General features: G+C 30.0%; 2 protein-coding genes across 2 annotated transcripts; one reads left to right on the forward strand and one right to left on the reverse strand.

The window, feature by feature from the left end:
• The first annotated feature begins 6,257 nt into the window (after positions 1–6,257).
• Positions 6,258–9,158, forward strand: LOC149061275 (uncharacterized). The gene is made up of 3 exons (XM_089230906.1): positions 6,258–6,393; positions 8,583–8,808; positions 8,952–9,158. The coding sequence occupies exons 2-3, from the start codon at positions 8,659–8,661 to the stop codon at positions 9,156–9,158; spliced, it is 357 nt and encodes a 118-aa protein (XP_089087032.1). The 5' UTR covers positions 6,258–6,393; positions 8,583–8,658.
• A 1,233-nt stretch (positions 9,159–10,391) lies between these two features.
• Positions 10,392–12,407, reverse strand: LOC107169842 (zinc finger MYM-type protein 1-like). Its single transcript, XM_089230907.1, has one exon. It carries the CDS (start codon positions 12,405–12,407, stop codon positions 10,392–10,394), a length of 2,016 nt encoding a protein of 671 aa, XP_089087033.1.
• Between the last annotated feature and the right edge of the window lie 10,883 nt (positions 12,408–23,290).

Raw genomic sequence — 23,290 nt, forward strand, 5'->3', positions numbered from 1 at the left:
TGTAAGTGAAGCCAGTGGTTGTGTACCTGTTCCTATAAGAATATGATTGATATTTTATTAGATATGTAAATTTAGATTTTAAATATTAATACATCATTTTACCTTTTAAAGCCAAAAACATTTATCACATTTTGTATATTTTTTTACTGTTCTACATACCTAAGTATCCGCATATGTAATAAATTACACAGTCCTTAGCAGTTGACTTTATTTCAGTACTATAATTATGATCGTGTAATAAGACATTATCTATAGGGTCCCAATTTTCTTCTTGTACAAGTGTAACTAATTTTTCTTTTAATATATTAATTTTTACTTGTCTTTCTGACTGTGTTACATTAAATATTTCTTTTAGATCACTATAGGTCACTTTAGGTGAATTAGAATCCAAAATTTGACAATTACCCGTTTTGGGCGGCTTCAAGATAGAATAGATGGATAGTAATTTATAAACTTGGAGGAATATAAAATAAATAAATTTATAACCTTGTTGTTGGATGCTCATTTGGGCCAGTAGCTTGTCTAACAGTTCCAAAAAATTGCTAAAAACCATGGTAAATATAAAATCAATGATTTATTACGCTATAATAGTAGTATATTTCCTAGAATTACCTCTAAACGGTCTTGGTTCATTTTATTGGTAAGAACATATTTGAAACCACAATCATTTAATAAATATTTGGATAATTCAAGAGTTGATTTAATTGTTACACGGAGCCCTTCAGACGTACTTCTAGTCAAAAATTCATCTTGTGTAATATGTTTACTGTCAAAATAACTTTCCCATTCATCAAGCCAATTTAGACTGTCTTCTAAAACCTTTAAATTAAAATAATAATAACTCCCTATATAGTTTATGCTGTTTAAAATTAAGAAATTAAAAAAAATATATATTTATACATTTTTAATATATAAACATACTTTAAAATCTGAACTATTATTTCTTATTCCTTCACTTGGGAATTTCCAGTTAAGAGCATCGAACAAATTATTTAACACTAATGTAAACTTTTCTGTTTCCTCACTGTCTTTAAGGGATTCAATATTTTGGTTTTCTCTGTAAAATTTAATACCACATGCCATTGAATTGCTAAAGACCTACAACATGACAATGTTAACTTGTTTTAGTAATATACTAATATTTATAATTGAAAACTTCCCAGATAAGTATACCTGTGTTGCTAATTTTACCGACATTTTAGAAAAATTATCTAAATTTATATGACGATCTGTTATTTTTGGGAATATTCTAGTAGGAATTGACATATTTTGTGACACATTAAGGTCATGGATTTTTTTGTAATGTTTAAGTGTAATGCCACCAACTTACATATGGTTTTTTTGGATCAACCTATGGAATAACAATAATTATTAGGAAATTTAAAATAATATAGTATTTTAAAAATGTATTACCCAGAGAACTTTTTTGTCGTAAAGTCTGTTTCTAACACATTTGATCAAATGAGGAGCATCAGAAAACATGTATATTTTCTAGTATCATCCATTGGGTGAATAACATAATTTTGAACTTTACATTTATCACCAGTAATACCTAGTTCAGTCCACATTTTACGATTGGTCTGAGCTCCATCTGATACTATTCCATCAACTTTAGCACCAATTATTTCTAGTAGTGAAATAGCTTTGATAACTAGTTGAGCCAATTCCTTAAATGTCAATAAATAAAATATAAATGTACATACCAAACTCAAATACTATAATAATTAAGAGGACAAAACACTTACACATATACAAAAACTTTCTGTTAATACATAGATGTCTGATGAATATATTTATAGTAACTAGTGAAATATAAGTTCCTATTAAAGTTAGTAGTTACACACAATAAAACAATCTACTTAAATTAATAAAATCTATACATGAAGGAAAACACCTTTTCACAAACACATACCTAGATACTAGACATACTAGTTTACACAAACAAATTTTAAGTTCAATAATATAATACACAAACCACGGACTAAGATATCTTAGTCTGTGACACAAACATATTATCATAGGATATAATTTTAAACCTGAAACAGTTCCTTTTTAAGCAAATACCCCAATTGGTTGACAAAAATTTGCTGATAGACTTTGAAATATAAACACAAGACCATGATTTGCTTTTAAACTTGTATTTTGGTCTTGTGGATAATATTTTCTAACCCAGAGTATGTCAGAGTACTTGAGTTAACATGAATGATAATTTGATAATTTATGCTTCATTCTAAACATGAAGCATAATTTCGTCAAATAAAAGCATTCCGTGTTTTTGTTCATTGCTTAAAATAGAAATTTTTTTTTTAATAATTGAAAAAATTTCTAATCAAACCCACATTCTGATTTGACCTGTGAAAGGCATCTTCTTACAGTACGAAAACAAGGCAATGGAAGAATTTGCTGTGTTCTTAGGAATTCATATGCAGACGGTGATCTAATAAAAATGAAAAATACATCCATATAATCTCTTCTTTTTAATACTTACTCAAAGGAACGGCTTTATACCTAATACGAAAAAGAATGCATAACTACAAAATCCAATTCTCAGAGTATTTTCTATTTTTAGAGTTTGAAATAATACTTGATATATAAATTTCATTAATAATAGATTTTTGTGAGTCATTAAATTTACTATTTTGTAGAATACACTCAAAAGTTTTAATTTCTATTTTTCCCATCCGCTCTTGTAAATCTCCAAGTTTTTGACAAAGGTTGAGAATTCTTGATTTATACCTCAAATAGTAAAGAAATTAAATTAAATTAAAATCTCAACTTTATTGAATTTAAAATATTGTATATAACTATATAAGTATATTTGTATACCAATATTATACTTTTTTTTAACATTTTTAAATATGCATCAACAGCATTATAGATTGGTACCTTATATTTTGATTCCTGATATAGTTTTTTTGTTTTAAAATACCACAATAACTTCTTTTATTTGATGTAAGTACTTTTGATATATTATATGGATTAAGTTTGGTTTTAGATAAATCATATCTGTGTTTTTTTAATCTAAATATATTAACAAATATTTTCACACAGAACACATCTCTTTCTATTACGGTCTGTCAGTAAATTACATTTCAAATGATGCCAAACTTTATTTGAATTTATAAATCCATTTTTATCAATTATTCGGTTATTCCTTAACAAAATAATTTAAAATCATTATTTTATAAAAAAAAAAAAAATGAAAAAATGAATTACAATGCAATAATTATTACAACTAATGTGTTAAAAGAAAACTATTATTATAATAAATAACATAGTGTAACCTGTAATTCACCTGGGTAATTTATTTCACTGGGTCCACCTAAACAAACAGCTTTTAAAGAAAATATTGTTAGTGCTTTTTCGATGTGATTCAGTTGAAATGGATAAACTAAAACGTGTGTGAAGTTAGCCCCCCCATATTGAAAAAATTTAACCGGACCGATTGTAAGTTAAAGATCTTCATTTGTAAGTATTTGTAAGTTGATTTCCGGAATTTGTAAGTTGGACCTAACTAAGACATGTGTAGACCTAGAAAATCATACCCAGCCCCCCCCCCCCCCATATTGTCCGAATTGAACCGGACCGATTGTAAGTTAAAGATCTTCATTTGTCAGCATTTGTAAGTTGATTTCCGGAATTTGTAAGTCAAACCCTCCCCTCTGGCGAATTCCAAAAATAGGACCCAGTCCCACCATATCGTCCGAATTGAACCGGACCGAAATCCGTAAGTTAAAGATGTTCATAATAAAATACTTTATATTATATCAGTGAATAATTTAGTGTTATGATAAAATCATGTACATAATATGTTTATTATTCATAGATCATTTATTTTATATGTAAATTCTACTTACTATTATATACGGGAATTAATATGATACATTAAAGTATAATAATTATTTAGTTACATATATTAAAATGTAATGATATATCATTGTGATTAACTAAAATTGCAATATCAATAATATGGTACCTCGGAACTACATACCATAATAGTTTACGTGTAAACAGTTCTTTTAAAACATTTTTAGTGTTTATCATACGAATAAAATCGTAAAATATTTTGCCTTTCTTGTAAGTTAATAATTTATTTTTAATGCCCTTTTAAATTGAGTTTTTTAAATAAAATAATTATCTGTTCACTTCATAAATTTATCCGAGCCAAACTACCTTTACGGTCTATTATCAATAAGTTTAACAAAATATTTAAAATAATTCTAGAACTGTATATTTTTGATTTTATAATAAAATAATATGAGATATTTATTAATTTGCGTTTCAAAGTTTCTATTTTAACATGTATGGACGATAATAATATAATAAAGCATAATGTGTTTGAATAATATTATTTTCGACTTCTATTTTTAAATATTTAATAATCCATAATACAACTGTTAATAATAGTATTTGCTATTTGGTATTTATACATTGTTGTTTTTTTTTTTGTTATTAGTTCTTATATCATTATAATTTATAATTAAACATTTTATGTTCATTTCTATCCTTACAGTCGTCTGTTGCACTACTAGGTACAAGGCTCATTATATAATTTCACAATAGCAATTGAAAAATAAAAGAAATATATAGTCACAATTTTTTTTTTATAAGCATTTAAAGTTCAAATTTTGACTAAGTACGTAAAAATTACGGCAATGTTCAAATTATCTTAGATAGAAATTCATAAAAGTTTTCCTTTTTAATTCTAAGATTTGAAAATTTAATACAAGGCTCCTAACATATTTTTACAATAGCAGTTGCAAAATAAAAGGAATACATTGCCACATTTTTTTTTTTTAAGCATTCAAAGTTTGAGTTTTGACAACATATTATGTAAAAATCACGAAAATTCAGAAATTATTTTAAGCTAGAAATTCATAAAAAATTTTCCTTTTATATCTAAGATTTGAAAATTTAATACAAGGCTCATAATATATTTTTACAAAAGAAATTGAAAAATAAAAGAAATGCGTAGTCACAGTTTTTTTTTACAAGCATTCAAAGTTTGAATTTTGACAACATATGTAAAAATCACGAAAATTCGCAAATTATTTCAAACTAGAAATTCATAAAAATTTTTCTTTTTAAATCTAAGATTTGAAAATTTTTAATAATCTATAATATATCCTAGACAGATAAATCGTCTTCGCTCAGAATCGTTTTTCGTATACAATGATATAATATCATTGGATTCAAATTTAATTCCATCCATTACAGTAACCCACTTGTAACCTACTGTACAGCAGATCGACCTACACGACTTACCCGCTTTTTTATTTTTTATTTTTTAATACTGAAAATAAAAAACTTAAAAATTGATAAACATTTTTTTCGAAATATTCAATATAGCCAATTTGTAAATCTGATTTTTAGAAAAATTTATATGGTAAAAACACTTATTTAAGTCAAATGGCTGATTTTTTAAAAAATGTTTAAATATAAATATTTTCGTTAAGTAAATTACGATCTAGTTTATGTTAGAAACCTTGTAATTTCAAATAATAATAAAGTTAATTTTGGAGGGTCAAAAGTAAAAAATTCTTAATACTTTTCTGAATAATCGAAAAAAAACAAACTAAAAATTAAGGGAAAAACGGGAAATTTTACGCACACTCATTTTTCGACAAAATCGATTTTGGTTTTTGATGTAATTTTAAAACAAATGACCATAAATACATGAAATTTTCACCGAATGTTTATATAAGTATATTCTATCTCCACCATGCAATTTTCAAAAATGTTCGACTGAAGTTGAACTATTCATAGGTATTTGCAATTTTCAATCATTATTAGTTTTTTTAAAATTAATATGTATAAAAATTTATTTGTTAGGCAGAAAAGCTTGAAAATTGAATACAAGGCTCTTAACATATTGTTACAATGGCAGTTGAAAAATAAAATAAATTCATAATCACAATTTTTTTTTTATAAGCATTCAAAGTTTGAAGGCATAGTTAAACTATGCCGACTCCCAACAAAGACCTAAATATAGATGCGGACGAAGAGGTAGTTGAAAAATAAATTTTCAACGCGGGAGAGAATGTTGCCGCCCCAGCTTAATTATAAATAAACGTAAACTAATATATCGGTCACGGAGAATAGCTGGTCGCACACACGCACACACAGCACATATTTGTTATTGTTATATTGTTTTATTTTGGTAGTAATTGTCCGCGTGAATTATATAATATATGTAGATTACACAGCGAGTTATCGCATGCCGCCGCGTCGGCTACGTAATATAATTAACACGGCCGCCGCGCGCCGTGACTTTTTGTCTCGTAGCGTACTCGTGTAGTATATTATTATATTATTGTTAATTTGTTGTTATTGCCGTCGTGTATTATTTTATATTATTTAGCACAGGACCAGCCAGTCTGCGCTCCACAAATAGTGAGTTTTTCTTATTACTACTATTTATTTAATTATTAAACTTATTTTTACTCTGTTGGGCCAGAAGGGTCAAAATATTATATATTTATTTGTCAACCATAAGGGCTGCACATTTATAATTGTATATTTATCTTGCTTAGCGCCATAAGGGCTTGATTTATTGTTATTATTATTTGGTTTGTTCGTGCCATAAGGGCCGAGCATCTATAATCACTTATATTCTGTTAGGCCAGATTATTATATTATATTGTTTAGCCAAAAGGACTTAATTTATTATTATTTATTTATTGTTATTTTGTCGTGCCAGAAGGGCCGCGTATTATTTTTATATTACAATTTCTCTATATAAGCTTAACAGTAGATCGATTCTGTAAGTCGATAATAATGTATCGAATAATATCGATAAGAATTCGTTAACGAGTATCCCTAAATGTATCGAAAATCGTTATCAAAGTTGCGATTCTATAAAACTCTTTATCGACAAACATTGATACATAAAAGGTTATCGAATTTTCGATATGAAATAATATTATACAACGGGATATTGTAAAATGTAGCCAATGAAAACCTCAGATTCTAAACATCTGGTTTTATCACCTCCGGTATCGTTATCATTAACTGATTTTCAATATTTGAATCACGAATTAAAATATACTGGATACCCAACAACACATGATAAGCCGCTCATAAACTGACTTTCAATGTGCAAAGGAGCACTAGCGCTCCAAGGGAATTAAATGTATACTAATGGATTGACTATTCAAAATTTAAAATATTATGCATAAATAACAAATAATATGATGATTTTTTTCGAATGATTAATTTAAAACATTCAAGCATTTCCAGATTTCCTTATTACTGTAATCTACAATATAATAATTAATAGGCACCATTTTAATAATTCAATATTCTACTATGACAAAATCACAAAATAGATTGATAAAGTATTAAGTGGAAGGTAAGTAACTACTACCTATATAGTATTAACTAATAGGTAGTAAAAGGAAAAATGCACATTTAATCATCTATTTACTGTGATATTCTTGGAATAGCAGTGATCATTTTCAACGTTAACATGATTAGTGATCTACAACATTCATCATTAATTATTATTACCTACACATCATGAATTATAAATAAAAAATTTAATATTAATAAAAACCTTTTGAATTTTGTTTAATGGTACATAATTTATGTCAGAAATTGTACTTGTAGGCTTCATTATATCCAGACTTATATTTGGTTCAATATTGTTTTCGACTATTTGCTGAAATTGTAACACTTTTGGTGGGACAGCTCCATTTTTAAGTCTTGGTTGTTTTAGACATATCTTAAAAGTATTTTATAGTTTTTTTTTTTTTTTATAGAAATTTCACATAACATGACACAATAATTATTTGAAAACCAATTAAAAATATACCGTATATTTATTAGATCCCTGGCCCGATATCCATTCTCTTGTTATATCCTGAGGCTTAAAATGATTTTCACAAATCCGGGATTTAGATTTTAATGTAAAACCTAAAGCTTCATTCCAAACTCTCCATAAATCTAAATCTTTAGGCACACCAAAAGTACTTTTTTTTCTTTTAGAATCACAAAATGGAACACAACAACTCATTTTTGTTTTAAAGAAAAAAATATTATTGAATTAATGAATAATGGGAAATCTATTACAGTTATAAACACGAATTAAGATAGACGTCTATTTTAATTCCTGGTTATGAACAATGTCCAATGATAGTAATTAATATGTCCAATTGACGAATATATTTTGTAGTGGTAATTTATTTAATTCCAAATATTTACAAATTTGGCGGTAAATTATTTTGTAAAAGTTGCCACTAATATGATAACAATCGCTAGGTGTAGTTTGCAACAGCTGTTCTTACAAGTCAGTTTGGGTCCATGAAAAATAGTTGTTAATATAGGTCGTTGGGTATCCAGTATATTTTAATTCGTGATTTGAATATTAATATATTAATATAATTTATATTTTATAAATTGAAATTTGAAACAAATGAAACTTATTGTCTTAAACGTTTTTCATTTTATAACTAAAATTGTAAATATTTACCAACTCAAATGGATACCATAAATACCCAAAGCAGGTAAATAATCGTTTAGTTATTTGTTTAATGTATTAATTTCCATTGTTCATAAATATTGAATTATTTATTGTCACACAGCAGCCAAGTTCAGAACTGCAAAAGATCAAGGCAGGGAAGAAGGAATGAAAAACAACTATCTTTTTTAGTTGACTACATGGTCCAGCATCCACATGTAGCCACAGGAAAATTTAATTCTGTTCACGGGAGGGATGACTTGAGAGGTTCATGGGATGATTTGGTTGTAAATTTGAATAACTTGCGAAACCCGGGGGTTAAGGAAAATGACGTGAAATCGTGGAAAGAGGTTAGTATTCATTTAAATTATATTGTAACTTGTAAGGTTTTCTCTTATAGAAAAATGTAAATCATAAGATTGTGTCCATAGTTTTTATGCTGTATTGTATAAATTATGCTATATGTTTTTAAATGGTTTTTTTTATATTATAGTCATGGAGGGACCTGAAAACTAAAGTGTCTAAACAACATTCTGCTCTCCGAAATGCCAAAAGACTGACTGGCAATAAGGTAATAACCATTCCAGAGTTGACCGACAGAGAAAACAAAGTTCTCGGTCTAATGGGTTTTGAATATGTAGAAGGCACAACTTGTCCTGATTCATTTCCAGACGATCAAGTATTAAAATATGAATTATAATGGTTGAAATAGTGATATTCCACAAAAAAAGTACATGCGTTTATTATAATGTAAAATCCTATTTTATTGTAGTGTGACGATCTAGAACATTTAGCTGCAGGCGATCATTCCATATTAGAAGCCGAACCTATATCAATTAGACCTCATATTGATAATGAAAGTAATTAATTTAAAAATGATTATAATTAGGGAAGTGTTGAAACTTGGGACCATTTTCATTAAATCTCTCTTAACTGCTGGTATTAGTTATTGTTAATATTTCACGTTAATGCCTGTTAAAAATATTGTAGATATAATAAATCTATACATGGCCAGGGCCGGCGCTAGCAAATATTGATGGGGGGGTATAAATATACGAATTTGCCGACTACATTTATAAACATGAACCACAAGTGTTGTCTTGGTCGACTGTCTTACACGCAAATAACATGGCAAATTTTTGCGTTCAAAATAATCCATTTTATTATTTGATTAAATTAAATTATTGATCAATTTACTCTAATTTTAAAAACAATAGATACTAGAGTGAAATACATACTAAACGCAAAATTTGTAATATAACGCGTGTGTAAAAGATAGTCAATAATTGGTGTCTTAATAATTTATTGGATATTAACAAAGTTAAACAATATAATACAAATTATAATATCGTATTATATAAAAATACAACAACTTCAACATTATAAATAGGTAGGTAATTGAATAAATTAAATTTTAATCCTTCTTTCCTTTAATAGTGACCATGATTTCACTGAACTTTTTAAATCTATACAATCCAAAATATCTTTGTTACTATAAAGTAACATTAAATGTTGAAGACGATCTGCTCCCATAGTCGATCGTAAATAGTTTTTAACGATTTTCAGTTTACTGAAAGCGCGTTCGTTTGACGCAGTACTTACGGGAGCTCTAAGTACTAGCCTGCATAGCTTGTTTGCAGTTGGCAAACAAGTTTTACAATCTTCAGATAATTTAAATATTTTTGTCAAGCTATCCAATTTTTTCACGTTACACTGATGATCTAAAACTTTCAATTCGGCAATCACTCCGTCATAGTCATTAATTTTAAAATCTTTGCATCCCGGTGGAAATAGTTCGATTACTTTTTTTACATTTTCTGTTGAACAAATTTGTTTCCATGGCATTTTAAACAAAGTAATCATTGGTTCAAATGTCACCAAAGATTTTTTTAGATGTTCATTCAATAAAACAATCAAAGTATTTAGAACTTTTTTAAATTCTACTCGATAAAAAGTAGGTAGGTAAATCAATCGAACACTGTGTGTTTGGATTTTGGTCAATTCTTTTTGGCAAAAGTCTTTTTCGATGATGGCGATTAAAATCTGACACTGGATCAATACCTAACTGTTCAGAAAATGTTATTGCACTGCTTACTAGGTTGTTCGTTGCTGTATCATCGCTGTTCATTTCATTTAAGCTACTTATTGAATAATCAATCAACATTAAAGCATCAAGTATGTTCAATTCAGTAGCTTCAAGTTTTTCCGTTAATATTTTGGTCTTGTACATTATATTTTTCATGAAAAATAAGGAAACAACGAAGTCAAATGAAAGAAGTTTTTTTACAAGTCCTAGTGCTTGATTTCGTGTATTTTTGTCCATGTTATGCAAATTAATTATCTCCTGTAAAGTTTCAATTATTATTTCAAATGAAACCCACACAGCTTTTATAGATTCCGCACGCGCTGTCCATCTAGTTTTTGAAAGATTACGGAGTTGTAATGAATTTTCTATGGTGGCTAATTTTGACTTAAGGTGAATGTGTCTTTTGGTGCTAGCCGAGAAAAAAACGTATAGATTTTCAAGTGTAGAAAAAAGATCGCATATTAAAATACTAGCATCACAACTATGCTCAAGAAAGGTGTTTAATCTATGAGCTTGACATGGTATGAAAGGAATCATATGGCCAGCTAGTTCTGATAATTTTTGTTGTGTTCCATTTATTCTACCTGACATACTACTAGCATAATCATAAGATTGAAAAGCAATATTATCTACAGGTAAACTATTTTCAACCAAAACTTCATAAATTTTTTCCGCAACACCTAATCCAGTTTTATCTTTTGCCTGGCATACATCTAATAGCCTTTCTGATACATCCCCTAATGAATCTATGTAACGTACACAAACTGACAATTGATCACTTCGTGAAATATCCGGGGTAGTATCTGCCATAACAGAGTATATACCAGCATGTGTGACATCTTTTATAATTGTTTTCTTTACATCATCAGCTAATAACTTAATAAATTCGTTTTGAGAATCATGACTAAGGTATGTAGTTTTATGATTTCGAAACGATTTTTCCTCCAACCATCTTTTCATCACCGGTGAATGCCGAGATAATAGCAAAACAATTTGATTAAAATTACTATTTTGTTCATCTCCGTCTCCTCTATATGCCAAACCTTGTCGAGCTAGAGTACGAGTTATATCAAATAACATACATAAAATGTCCTGATGAAAACGTTTTTTATGGTCCAGCTCAATTGCTTGAAAACGATTTGATTTATTCAACAAGCAGTCAATATGATTAGAACTATTTAAAAAGTTGCTAAAATCATCTAATGCAGATTTATGAGATAACGAAGTAAAATGTTGAGTTAATTTTCCAGGTTTTTGCTTACCTCGGCTTTTCATTTTACTCCAGGCTCTAACACCATTTTCAACCCAAGCTGGATCAGCAAATTGCCTATTTGGACCTTTAGGAAATAATGTGCAAATAAAACAATAAACAGCATCGTTTACTATACTATATTCCAAATGAGGATATTCAGTAAACCATACTGAAGTGAACTGATTTTGCTTTTTTGGTGAAATATCGGAATTCTTAGGGTATTTGGCTAGCTTAGGTTGACAGGGTCCTAGACTAAGAAGATACTTTCTTTGTGATAACGATTCAACTCGTTTTCTCTTTCCAGGATCATGTTCAAGAAAATGATCTATAATATTATCATTCTCTCTTTCTGGTAAAGGCTTTAATAAATTATTTATAACTTTTTCTGTAATTTCTATATACTTTTCTGATTTTATCCTTAAAGAAGACACAATCTCAGATGTATTAACTAAAAAAGATATAGGGTTTGGAGATATTTCTGTCTTAAGTTTTGTTAATAAAGCATTACATTCTTGAAAGCTGTTAATAATTGTTTCAAGCATTCCTGCACAAGCTATCCAATCATAATTGTCTTCTTTACCAACAAAGAATTTCTCTCCTAAGAATAACATAATAAATATTATATTGTATTACATTACATGTAATATTATATTTGAAAATATTATGAAATAATTCTTTATTACATTTTTTAATTATAACAAAATATATACACTTAATAATTAATAATAAAAAGATTTTAAATTTATCCGATTAGTATCTATAAGTTCTATAATGTTTATATACCAACACCATTATGGTACATGCATGTTTTTTTAATCAAAAGGTCCACTTTTATAGTTTTATTATGCACTACTTATGTTACTACTTAATGATTTTTACTAACCTGCATCTTCACCATCAAAGTTTTTATTTTCACTGCTATTATTATCATTTACATCATCAAATGTATTCTAATATAAACAATTATAATAAAATACATAATTTAAACTTGTAATTTTAAATAACATGGGAGTATAAAAATTATTATAATAAAAGTAATTACTAGAGGCTCCAAAATATGTTTCCTATCCTCGGTGATAATTTCATCAAAGTGTAATTCTGTAGTTTGAAGCAAATCCTTAAAAAAAAATTTGAATGAGTCACTATTATGTTATAAATACAAAACCACTCAAATCATATTTTTACAATCAATAAGTTTAGAGTGCAATATTTTATTTTTAACAATAAAAATGTTAATGCTTACCGATTCTGTTACTTGCTTTTGCTTAATGTTTGTTGTAAAAGGATTTTCTGGTGTTCCTGCATGCTTATTTTCACTGATATTATTCTCATTTACAACTGATTTTTCAACTTGAAATTCATTCTGATGTAAGCAATTATAATAAAATATATAATTTAAACTTGTAATTTTAAATAACATGGGAGTATAAAAATTATTATAATAAAAGTAATTACTAGAGGCTCCAAAATATGTTTTCTATCCTCGGTGATAATTTCATCACAGTGTAATTCTGTAGTTTGAAGCAAATCCTTAAAAAAAAATTTGAATGAGTCACTTTTATGTTATAAAATTACAAAACCACTCAAATCATATTTTTACAATCAATAAGTTTAGAGTGTAATATTTTATTTTTAACAATAAAAATGTTAATGCTTACCGATTCTGTTACTTGCTTTTGTTTAATGTTTGTTTTTTTTTTTTTATTCGTGTCAGGCGCATAGTGTAACAGTAATAATAATAATGATATAAGTTGTATAGCATAAAATAAACAAATAAATAAATAAAATTAACTTTAAAATAAACATTCACAATATTAATAAATAAGGTAAAATAGAAAGGTACGTTAATGGTGGATTTATATTATTTCTGCCCAGATGCGGGCTACGTTAATTCCTTGGCTTGTGCCTTTGTGAATGTCTTCTGTGGTGCAGGTTTGGGAGCAAGCTGTGCATGTGATAATGTGTTGCATTGTCTGTACTTCTCCACATATGCACAAGGTGTCTGTGCTATCTAGCAATCCCCATTTTATTAGATTGTCTTTCGTTCGTCCAATTCCTGTCCTAAGTCTGTTTAGTGTTCACCAAACCGACCATGTTTCATTATGACCAGATGGGAGCGACTCGTTCGGAACCCAGCTGGAGGTACTGCTTATCTCATTTCTCCATCTGGTCGTTCTTTCTACTTCAGGATGTGTTGATGAGATGGCTTTTGTATGGTTCATGAAACTCTTCCTGGATTTAAGGCGAGGGAGTTGTGGAGTTATACCGTACATAGGGTGTCGTGGATCTGCTGTTATTTTCGTTCTCTCCCAGTCTGCTTGCGTGGATCTTCTTATTGGCGGAGGGGCTATTCCTGAAAGTATATATAATTGTTCTACCGGCGTATTTTTTAGGCAACCAGTTATGAGTCGGCAGGACTCGTTTAGTGCGACATCGACCTTTTTAGTATGTGCTGACCTACCCCATACTGGACTGGCATATTCTCCCGCTGAAAAACATAAGGCTAATGCCGTAGTTCTTAGGACGTGGGGATTACAGCCCCATGTGGAGCCACTGAGCTTCCGCAATATGCCATTTCTTGTCATTATTTTATGTTTGGTGTTTTCGCAATGGAATCTGTAGCTGAGAGATCGGTCTAGTGTTATTCCGAGATATTTTGGACACTGTGTATTAGTGATTTTCGTCTCATTCCAGTAAACGTTAAGGATACGGTTGGCACATCGATTCCTTAGGTGGAAAGCACATACTTGTGTTTTGCTTGGATTGGGTTTTAGGTAATTGCGTCTATAGTATTTTCCGAGAATGTCCAAAGTAGTCGATAGTTTTTCCTCTACATTTTCAAACTGATCGTGTTGTACGGTGATTGCTGTGTCGTCTGCGTAAATATAATGTTTTACGTCGCTATCTGTGGATATTGGTTGATCGTTGGTATAAATGTTAAACATAGTGGGGGTTAGCACGCTTCCTTGAGGGAGACCATTTCTGGAGATTCTCCACTTACTATTCTTGCCTTGGTGATTTACGAAAAATCTTCTGTTGCCTAAAAGGGCTTCGAAAACTCTTACAAACTCGTAATCCAGGATAATATCATATAGTTTCTTTAACATTAGTCTGTGGTTCACCGTGTCGTATGCTGCCGTTAGATCTATGAGCGCCACGCCTGTGACTTTCTTGTTCTCGAAACCGTTCTCGATTGTTTGGGTCAGGTTGAGTATCTGTCCTGTACATGATTTTCCTGGGCGGAAACCAGCTTGTTCTTTAATTAGTGTGCTGTCTACGAAGGGGACTAGGCGGTTAAGCAGCATTCTCTCGAAAAGTTTGTACGTGTGGCACAGAAGGGATATTGGGCGATAGTTCTTTGGATCATCCGTATCTTTCCCTGGTTTTAATAAGGCTATAATTTTTGTTTTCCTCCATATTTTCGGTATGTTTTTCCGGTTTCTTATTTCGTTATATAGAGCGAGTATCCAACGTTTGGCTTTCGGCCCAAAATTGCGGATCTGTTCGACAAAAATATTATCTAGTCCAGCTGCTTTCCTAAGTTTCATTGTCTCTATAGCTATGTTCAATTCATCCTCTTCGAAAGGCCGGCTGAGGTGGTTTCCTTCTTTTTCTTTGTTTCGTATTATTCTTTTATTAGGTTTATCTTCTTGTTTAAGTCTTTGGGGTTTACCATTTAGTAGTAATTGGTGTGCGATTTGATCGGGAGTGACGTTAGACAGTCCTTTCGCGCTAGTAGGATCACTGTTTAATCTTTTAATTAGGCCCCATGCCTTTTTACTACTATGTTTCATGTCTGTTTTATTTAAAAGCTCATGCCATTTATTCCTTTTTTCCTGTGCAATGGCATTCGTGAGCTCTTCCCCTTTATTTCTGGTTTGTTCTTCGAAGGGATTATTTTCAAACAGGTTGATATATGTGTTGTAATTGTCCATGATTTCACTTGATAGTCCAGGTATATGATGTGTCCTACATCCTCTTGGTATGTGTTTCCGGGATATGTATTTTACTTTTTCTACAAAGGATTCATAGTGTTCCAGTAGTGGTTCGAGATTTTCTATACTTGAATCGAGATCTTCTGAGAAAAGGTTCCACTTTGCTTTCATGAAGTTGTATCTCCTTTGGAATGGGACAATATTAGGTCTCACTGCAGCCTCAATCTGGCAAATTATGGGCCTATGTTGTGTGTTTGGAATGGGGTCTCCCATCTTTTTGGTACATAGTTGACTGATAGAATCACTGACAAATATAAGGTCAGGGTTATATCCTTTCTTCCATCGACCGCTGTTGAAGGATGGAGGTAATTTGTTATCGTGAATCAGTACCATATCTTCGCCTTGTGCCCAGATTTCTACTGCTTCGCCATCATCGTTTGTCTCCTTATAGCCCCAGCTTGAACGTTGGCTGTTGAAATCACCTATGACTATGTTAGGTTTATGTTGTAGGCTGTCTTCGGATTTAAGACTAGGGGCTATGAAAGGAGAATTTATATATGGTTTATATATTGAAGAGACTGAGATGTTCGGTAAGTGCACTGTGATAAATTCGATGTCGTTTTGTTCGTATATTTTAACTGACTGGATGATCATATTAGGTTTTGTGAAGATGGCACTACCGTGTTTTCTATGGTGCCTTATCGCTGCTAGTTTCATTCCAGATATACTTGGTGCATTAAGAGTCTGGTCTCGATGGGTCTCTTGGACGCACATAATATCGCATGATGTTGATTTAAAAATGGTAGATATAAGTTCTTCCTTTACTCTCGTAATACCTTCGATGTTTATCGATACAATCGTCAATGCTGGCCCTGATAAGGGCCGTTTTAGGCGCGGTTTTTTATGACCGCCAGACATTGTTATTATACTGAGAGATAGGTCGCGCCTGGGTTTGGAAGAATTAGCCGGTGTTTGGGAACACCGTTACTAGGGGACACCGCGTAGAGGTTTCTTCCTTGTCCCCCTTAATGTTTGTTGTAAACGGATTTTCTGGTGTTCCTGCATGCTTATTTTCACTGATATTATTGTCATTTACAACTGATTTTTCAACTTGAAATTCATTCTGATGTAAGCAATTATAATAAAATATATAATTTAAACTTGTAATTTTAAATAACATGAGAGTATAAAAATTATTATAATAAAAGTAATTACTACAGGATCCAAAATATGTGTTCTATCCTCGGTGATAATTTCTTCCAAGTGTAATTCTGTAGTTTGAAGCGAATCCTTTAAAAAAAATTTGAACGAGTCACTATTATGTTATAAACACAATTACACAAAAAATATCTAAGCAGATTTTTATATTTAAAAATTTTATTATTTTTTTTTTTTTACAATGAAAAAGTTAACACTTACCGATTCTGTCACTTGCTTTAGCCTAGCTGCAGCTATAAATGGATTTTCTGGGGCTCCAACATGCTTCACTAAAACTCTTTTACCCTCATGTTGTTTAGTTTCATGTTTCTTTCTATAATCATCATCAAATATACTTCCACATGCCAAACATTCTAATTTCGTTCGTTTTCTTTTTATCGTATTTGTGCAATTCATAACGAACAAATTAATAAAACACAAACGAATAAATAAACTGTGTTAAGTTAACTCGGTATAACACTCTCACAGTCGTCACAGAACTACAGAAGTACAGAATAGCAATAGGCAATAAATTGTAGACAATCTTTATTATTTACTATCAATTATAATATATTGTACTATTGTAGCAGTGAAGTACGATCGTCGATCACACAATAATCAATAAATCAAATCAAATATCTAAGACTAAGATAACGACGTACGTATATTCCGACTACGGCTATAAATACATTCGTTGCCCTATGATTCGGGAATTTTAGCCGTAGCCGTACACGAAAAATGTTTTTGTAATACCAACTAGCGGCTAGCGCAATCTAGTTCTATAGTTCAAATTTTTGCCGACTATTTAATTTTATTCAGCGTATGGCTATATATGCCGACTATATAAATGGGTTATTCGTTGGTGGGGGGTATTGCACCCCCCCCCCCCCCCACGCCCCCCCTAACGCCGGGCCTGTGTTTGGCGCATAAGGTGACCGCAATAATAATGGAAGAGCCTTGTCGCTATATAAAGAAAAGATTTAGTGGACTGTATGAAGAAAAATATAATTAAATAAATAAGAATAAAAAATGATAAAATAAACTGCCTGGTTGGCAATATAATCAACAATAATTAAAACATTCAATAATAAAATAATAAGTATATATATATAAATATGAATAAAATAGCACAAATGACCACTTGGTCCAATACAAAACAATATAATATTATAATAATAATAAATCACAGCCAAGTTGACTCCAAAAGGAGAAATAAATAAAACAATTGACAATAATAATAGTAAGTTATACAAATAATAGTTATAATCAATCTTGCCTTAAACGGCCCTTATAACAATATAATAATATCAATGGCGCCTCAGGTGGCCTTTGTACAAATAATATAACAACAATGAGGTAACTAAATTACTAATATTAAATATTGAGCTGCAGCTCACACAAATACAAAAATATATAATTCACTTAAGTGGCCACATAGAACAAATGGTACCGACACAAGACAGCTAGCAAAAACAAAGGAACCAGGTGCAATTCGCAAATGCTGGACCAACAGACACAAAAATGTCAAAGTTGCTCTATTTCTGGTAAAGTGACAACCCTAGGCTAACAACACAAAATTAATAAAATATTCAAATTAGAGTTGCCGAACCATAATTACCAGACAATAGGAACAAGAAACCAGCGTTGATCACAGCAAAAAAAAATAACCAATATAAAAGATCACCATACACGAGTTTTGCTCACAAAAAAAAAGGCTGTTACATAATATAATTTCTGGGTAATTACCACTAAGACAGGAAAAACTAGTCGACTTGTCCTAATGACGGACGAAAAAGAGAATAATTTAAAAAGAAAAACATATCAAAAAATAACGAATATGGATGTAAGCACTATCGCCGCCGCCGATAACAACTAAGTGCTGCCAACACTAGTGCAATGCAACGGCAAAAGGCACTCACAAATTATTGGCACCAACATACAGCCATACAGGCATAAAACCAAACAAAAACAAAAAAAAAAAACTAATAAATACACGAAACAATAGGTGATAGTCAATGGATCTAATATTTAATATTCTAAATCTATTTATAACAATAAACCTAAATATACAAAGTTGATAATAAAGTAATTGATAATATAGTGATAACAAATTAACAAAAAATATTTGGTGGTATTTTTAAATAAGCCAATCGTGGATGATTTTAACACAGGTGCGCCGAGCTCATATATGGAATGCTAATATGCCTACGGGCTACGGGCTATATTTAATATAATTATTGTAAGCAAAACGAAAACCTTGTGTCAAATTTTCAATTCTTAGCTTTATACAAAATTGTTTATACGTTTCTATGACTTAAAATTTTAGAATAATAACAAATATTTAAAATCGTTTGAAGATAAATCGTTGTTTATTATACACAATTTTATAAAAAAAATTCTAAAATGACGCGCAAGTTTTTTTATAGTTATTTGAAGAAAAACTTATGGATTGTGTATTGAAGTTTTTAAGCTTATAGGTATATAAAAAAAATGCTTATGAATTTTTAACTGCAAAATTACTTGAAAATGTTCACGATTTTGACATATTTCGTAAAAATTTGAAATTTAAGCGCTTATAAGAAAAATTGCGAATTAAATATGTATTATAATAATATCATAATATAAATCATTATAATTATATGTACTTACTTACTTGTATTTCTTTGTCGTTGCCCGTTTGAATGTTTGATAGGTACTATTCGTAAAAAATAACTAATATTTGGTATTATATTGATTATTTTCGTCTTTTATCTCCAATCCTACCTTACCTTACAAAAAGGCAACAAAAGTTTTTTTGGTTTTGGAAAAGTACTGAGTTCAAGAACATTATCGACAAACCTGAAGATACAAATGTACATGACCCTGATACGACCCATAGTACTGTATGCCGCGGAAACATGGCCACTTAGGAAAGCAGAAGAAACCAGACTAAAAGTATTTGAAAGGAGAATCTTACGGAAAATCTACGGCCCATGCTTTGACACAAATACAAGTGAATGGCGTAAACGTCATAATAAAGAACTCGAAGAGCTGTTCCAGAGACCGAACATCGCGAATGAAATCAAGAAAAGAAGATTAACCTGGGCAGGACATGCATGGCGGAAAGTAGGATCCATAGTCAGAACAACAATCGAAGAGAACCCGGTCGGTAGGAGACCCTTAGGTTACGCTGGGAAGACTGTGTAAAAAGGGACGTGGAAAACATTGAACCAGAGATGCCATGGAGAGTAGTGGCAGAAAATAGAGATAGATGGAGAGAAATTTGTTTGGCGGTATGGTCTCAATGACCGAAAACCAAAAAAAAAAAAATATATTGATTATTGACGAGTGACGACTGACGACCGACAGTCAAAAACAAACTACGAATGTTAGTAAATCAATAAACGTTGTTGTAATTATGAAGGTTTTCTATTTTATCTGCCGAATGCCGATTGCCCCGACACGACACTGCGATAAGATAATATCATGGCAATTCCAGACTAGCGCGCAGCCGCCGCCAGCCGGTTATCATTAAAACCCGTGTATTATACAGTGGCGCCGAATATATATGTCAAGTGGAGCGATTGCTCCAATTCTTTGTATTGGGGGTGGGTGGGTCGGTCATGTGCCAGGTCATTAAAGTGTTTAGGGTGAAAATGATAATACTAGTACTAGTGTTGTGATCCAGTTATGGAACACGGTTGACAAGTAGGCAAATCAAATGAACAACTCAAGGTTTTGAATTTAATTGTTAATTGTGATTTGTATTTAACTTGGTTAGTATTTAACACTTTTAAACACTCAGAGTAACGATTACAACTTAAGACAATTATTTTAGCATGAGTACCGTCAACTAGTCGTCATACAAAAATAGTGTAAGTGATTGCTTGTAGAGTACCCTTATATATGATACACCAACCGGATCTTATTGTGTCATACAAGGTCTCTTTTTAAGTATTCATCCTAATACTTCAATAGTTTTAGAAATCAACTTTTCCTTGCAATTATTAATTAGTGATTATTAATCACTGATTAAGATACTGCCTCACGTACTTGACGTGTAAGACAAATCTACGTGCGCGTTCGCACACGTTGCATGCAGCTATCTCAACACTAGTACTGAATACTGATATATTATAGACCCGGATCACACTACGGGCAGAGGCGCAATTGATTGATACTCGATGGTCAATTTTCAGACATTACAATAAGCATGCATCAATACACCTATACTACGTAATTTATAATGTTCTGCGTGACTGTTAGGTAGGTACAACGTTGAACCTATTGGTTATTATAATGAAAACATTAATATTAAAACTTAAATATTATATTATACTGTGATAAAATCAATTGGCGACTTGAAGTACGTAACAACGTAACAGAATAAAACGTAAACAAGTATTGTGCTACCTGTATGAAAATATCTAAATATATGTTTAAATAAAGATTTTAGATATCAACATTTTGTATAGAAATATTTTATACTTTTTTTATAATCAAATGAAAATATAAAAAAGCGGGTAAGTCGTGTATATCGCTCTGCTGTACAGTAGGTTACAAGTGGGTTACTGTAATGGATGGAATTAAATTTGAATCCAATGATATTATATCATGGTACACAAAAAACGATTCTGAGCGAAGACGGTTTATCTGTCTAGGATATATTATAGATTATTAAAAATTTTCAAATCTTAGATTTAAAAAGAAAATTTTTTATGAATTTCTAGTTTGAAATAATTTGCGAATTTTCGTGATTTTTACATATGTTGTCAAAATTCAAACTTCGAATGCTTGTAAAAAAAAAATTGTTAATACGCATTTATATTATTTTTCAATTTTTATTGTAAAAATATATTATGAGCCTTGTATTAAATTTTCAAATATTAGATATAAAAAGAAATTTTTTTATGAATTTCTAGCTTAAAATAATTTCTGTATTTTCGTGATTTTTACATAATATGTTGTCAAAACTCAAAATTTGAATGCTTAAAAAAAAAAAATGTGACTATGTATTCCTTTTATTTTGCAACTGCTATTATAAAAATATGTTAGGAGCCTTGTATTAAATTTTCAAATCTTAGAATTAAAAAGGAAAACTTTTATGAATTTCTATCTAAGATAATTTGAACATTGCCGTAATTTTTACGTATTTAGTCAAAATTTGAACTTTAAATGCTTATAAAAAAAAATCGTGCCTGCGAATTTTTAATATTTTTTAACTGCTATTGTTACAATGTGTTAAAAGCCTTGTATTACATTTTCAAGCTTTTCTACCGAACAAATAAATTTTTATCGATATTTATAGAAAAAAAAACTAAAAAAGTTGAAAAATTAAAATGTCAGTAAACAGCTCAAAACAAATCTAAATATTTTGAAAATGTTATCAAATATATAAAACGCCTATATAAACATTCAGTCAAAATTTCAAGTATCTGTGGTAATTTGTTTTAGAGTTACACCAAAATAAGGAAATCGCTAAAAGTGAAAATCCAATGTTTGTAAAAATTTAAATTTCAAATGCTCATAAAAATTTAATTTGAATTTCCGGTGGAATTTTTATTTGTGATAAAAATTGAAAAACTTGTAAGGAATCTTGTATTAAATTTTTAAATCTTAGATTTAAAAAGAAAATTTTTTATGAATTTCTAGCTTAAAATAATTTTCGTGATTTTTACGTATTTTGTCAAAATTTAAACTTTGAATGCTTATAAAAAAAAATTGTGACTATGGATTTCTTTCATTTTTCAACTGCTATTGTAACAATATGTTAAGAGCCTTGTATTAAATTTTCAAGCTTTTCTGCCTAACAAATAAATTTTTATCGATATTAATTTTAAAAAAACTAATAATGATCAAAAATTTTAAATGCCTATGAATAGTTCAACTTAAGTCGAAATTTTTTGAAAATTGCATGGTGGATAGAATATACTTATATAAACATTAGGTGAAAATTTCATGTATCTATGGTCATTTGTTTTAAAGTTACATCAAAAATCAAAATCGATTTTGTCGAAAAATGAGTGTGCGTAAAATTTCCCGTTTTTCCCTTAATTTTTAGTTTGTTTTTCTCAATTATTTAGAAAAGTATTAAGAATTTTTTACTTTTGACCCCCCCAAAGTACCAACTAGATTCACTATCTGATCGAACGAGGTACTGAAGTCAAAAATCGAAGCATTTTAATGGTTATTCTTTTAAAATAAATTTGGTGAATACTGTTATCTCACAATGTAATTATATTATATTATATTTTTATTTGATATATTTTAATATTATTATTTATATGTAAGTGAGCACAGTGAAAATTTTTTTTTTAATAGGTGGGTATTGAATACTTTTGTTTTGCCCCCCATAATTTTAATTAGTTTGCGCCTCTGACTAC

This window comes from Diuraphis noxia, unplaced genomic scaffold (genome assembly GCF_037042655.1).
Source record: "Diuraphis noxia isolate RWA-SAM2 unplaced genomic scaffold, SU_Dnox_SAM2 contig0001, whole genome shotgun sequence".
Classification (NCBI taxonomy): domain Eukaryota; kingdom Metazoa; phylum Arthropoda; class Insecta; order Hemiptera; family Aphididae; genus Diuraphis; species Diuraphis noxia.

Excerpts from the sequence above, each read along its gene's own strand:
- LOC149061275 (XM_089230906.1), top strand. The coding sequence starts at position 8,659 with ATGGTCCAGCATCCACATGTAGCCACAGGAAAATTTAATTCTGTTCAC. Across the intron at positions 8,809-8,951 it reads ACGTGAAATCGTGGAAAGAG|TCATGGAGGGACCTGAAAAC; the intron begins GTTAGTATTCAT and ends TTTATATTATAG.
- LOC107169842 (XM_089230907.1), bottom strand. The coding sequence starts at position 12,407 with ATGTTATTCTTAGGAGAGAAATTCTTTGTTGGTAAAGAAGACAATTAT.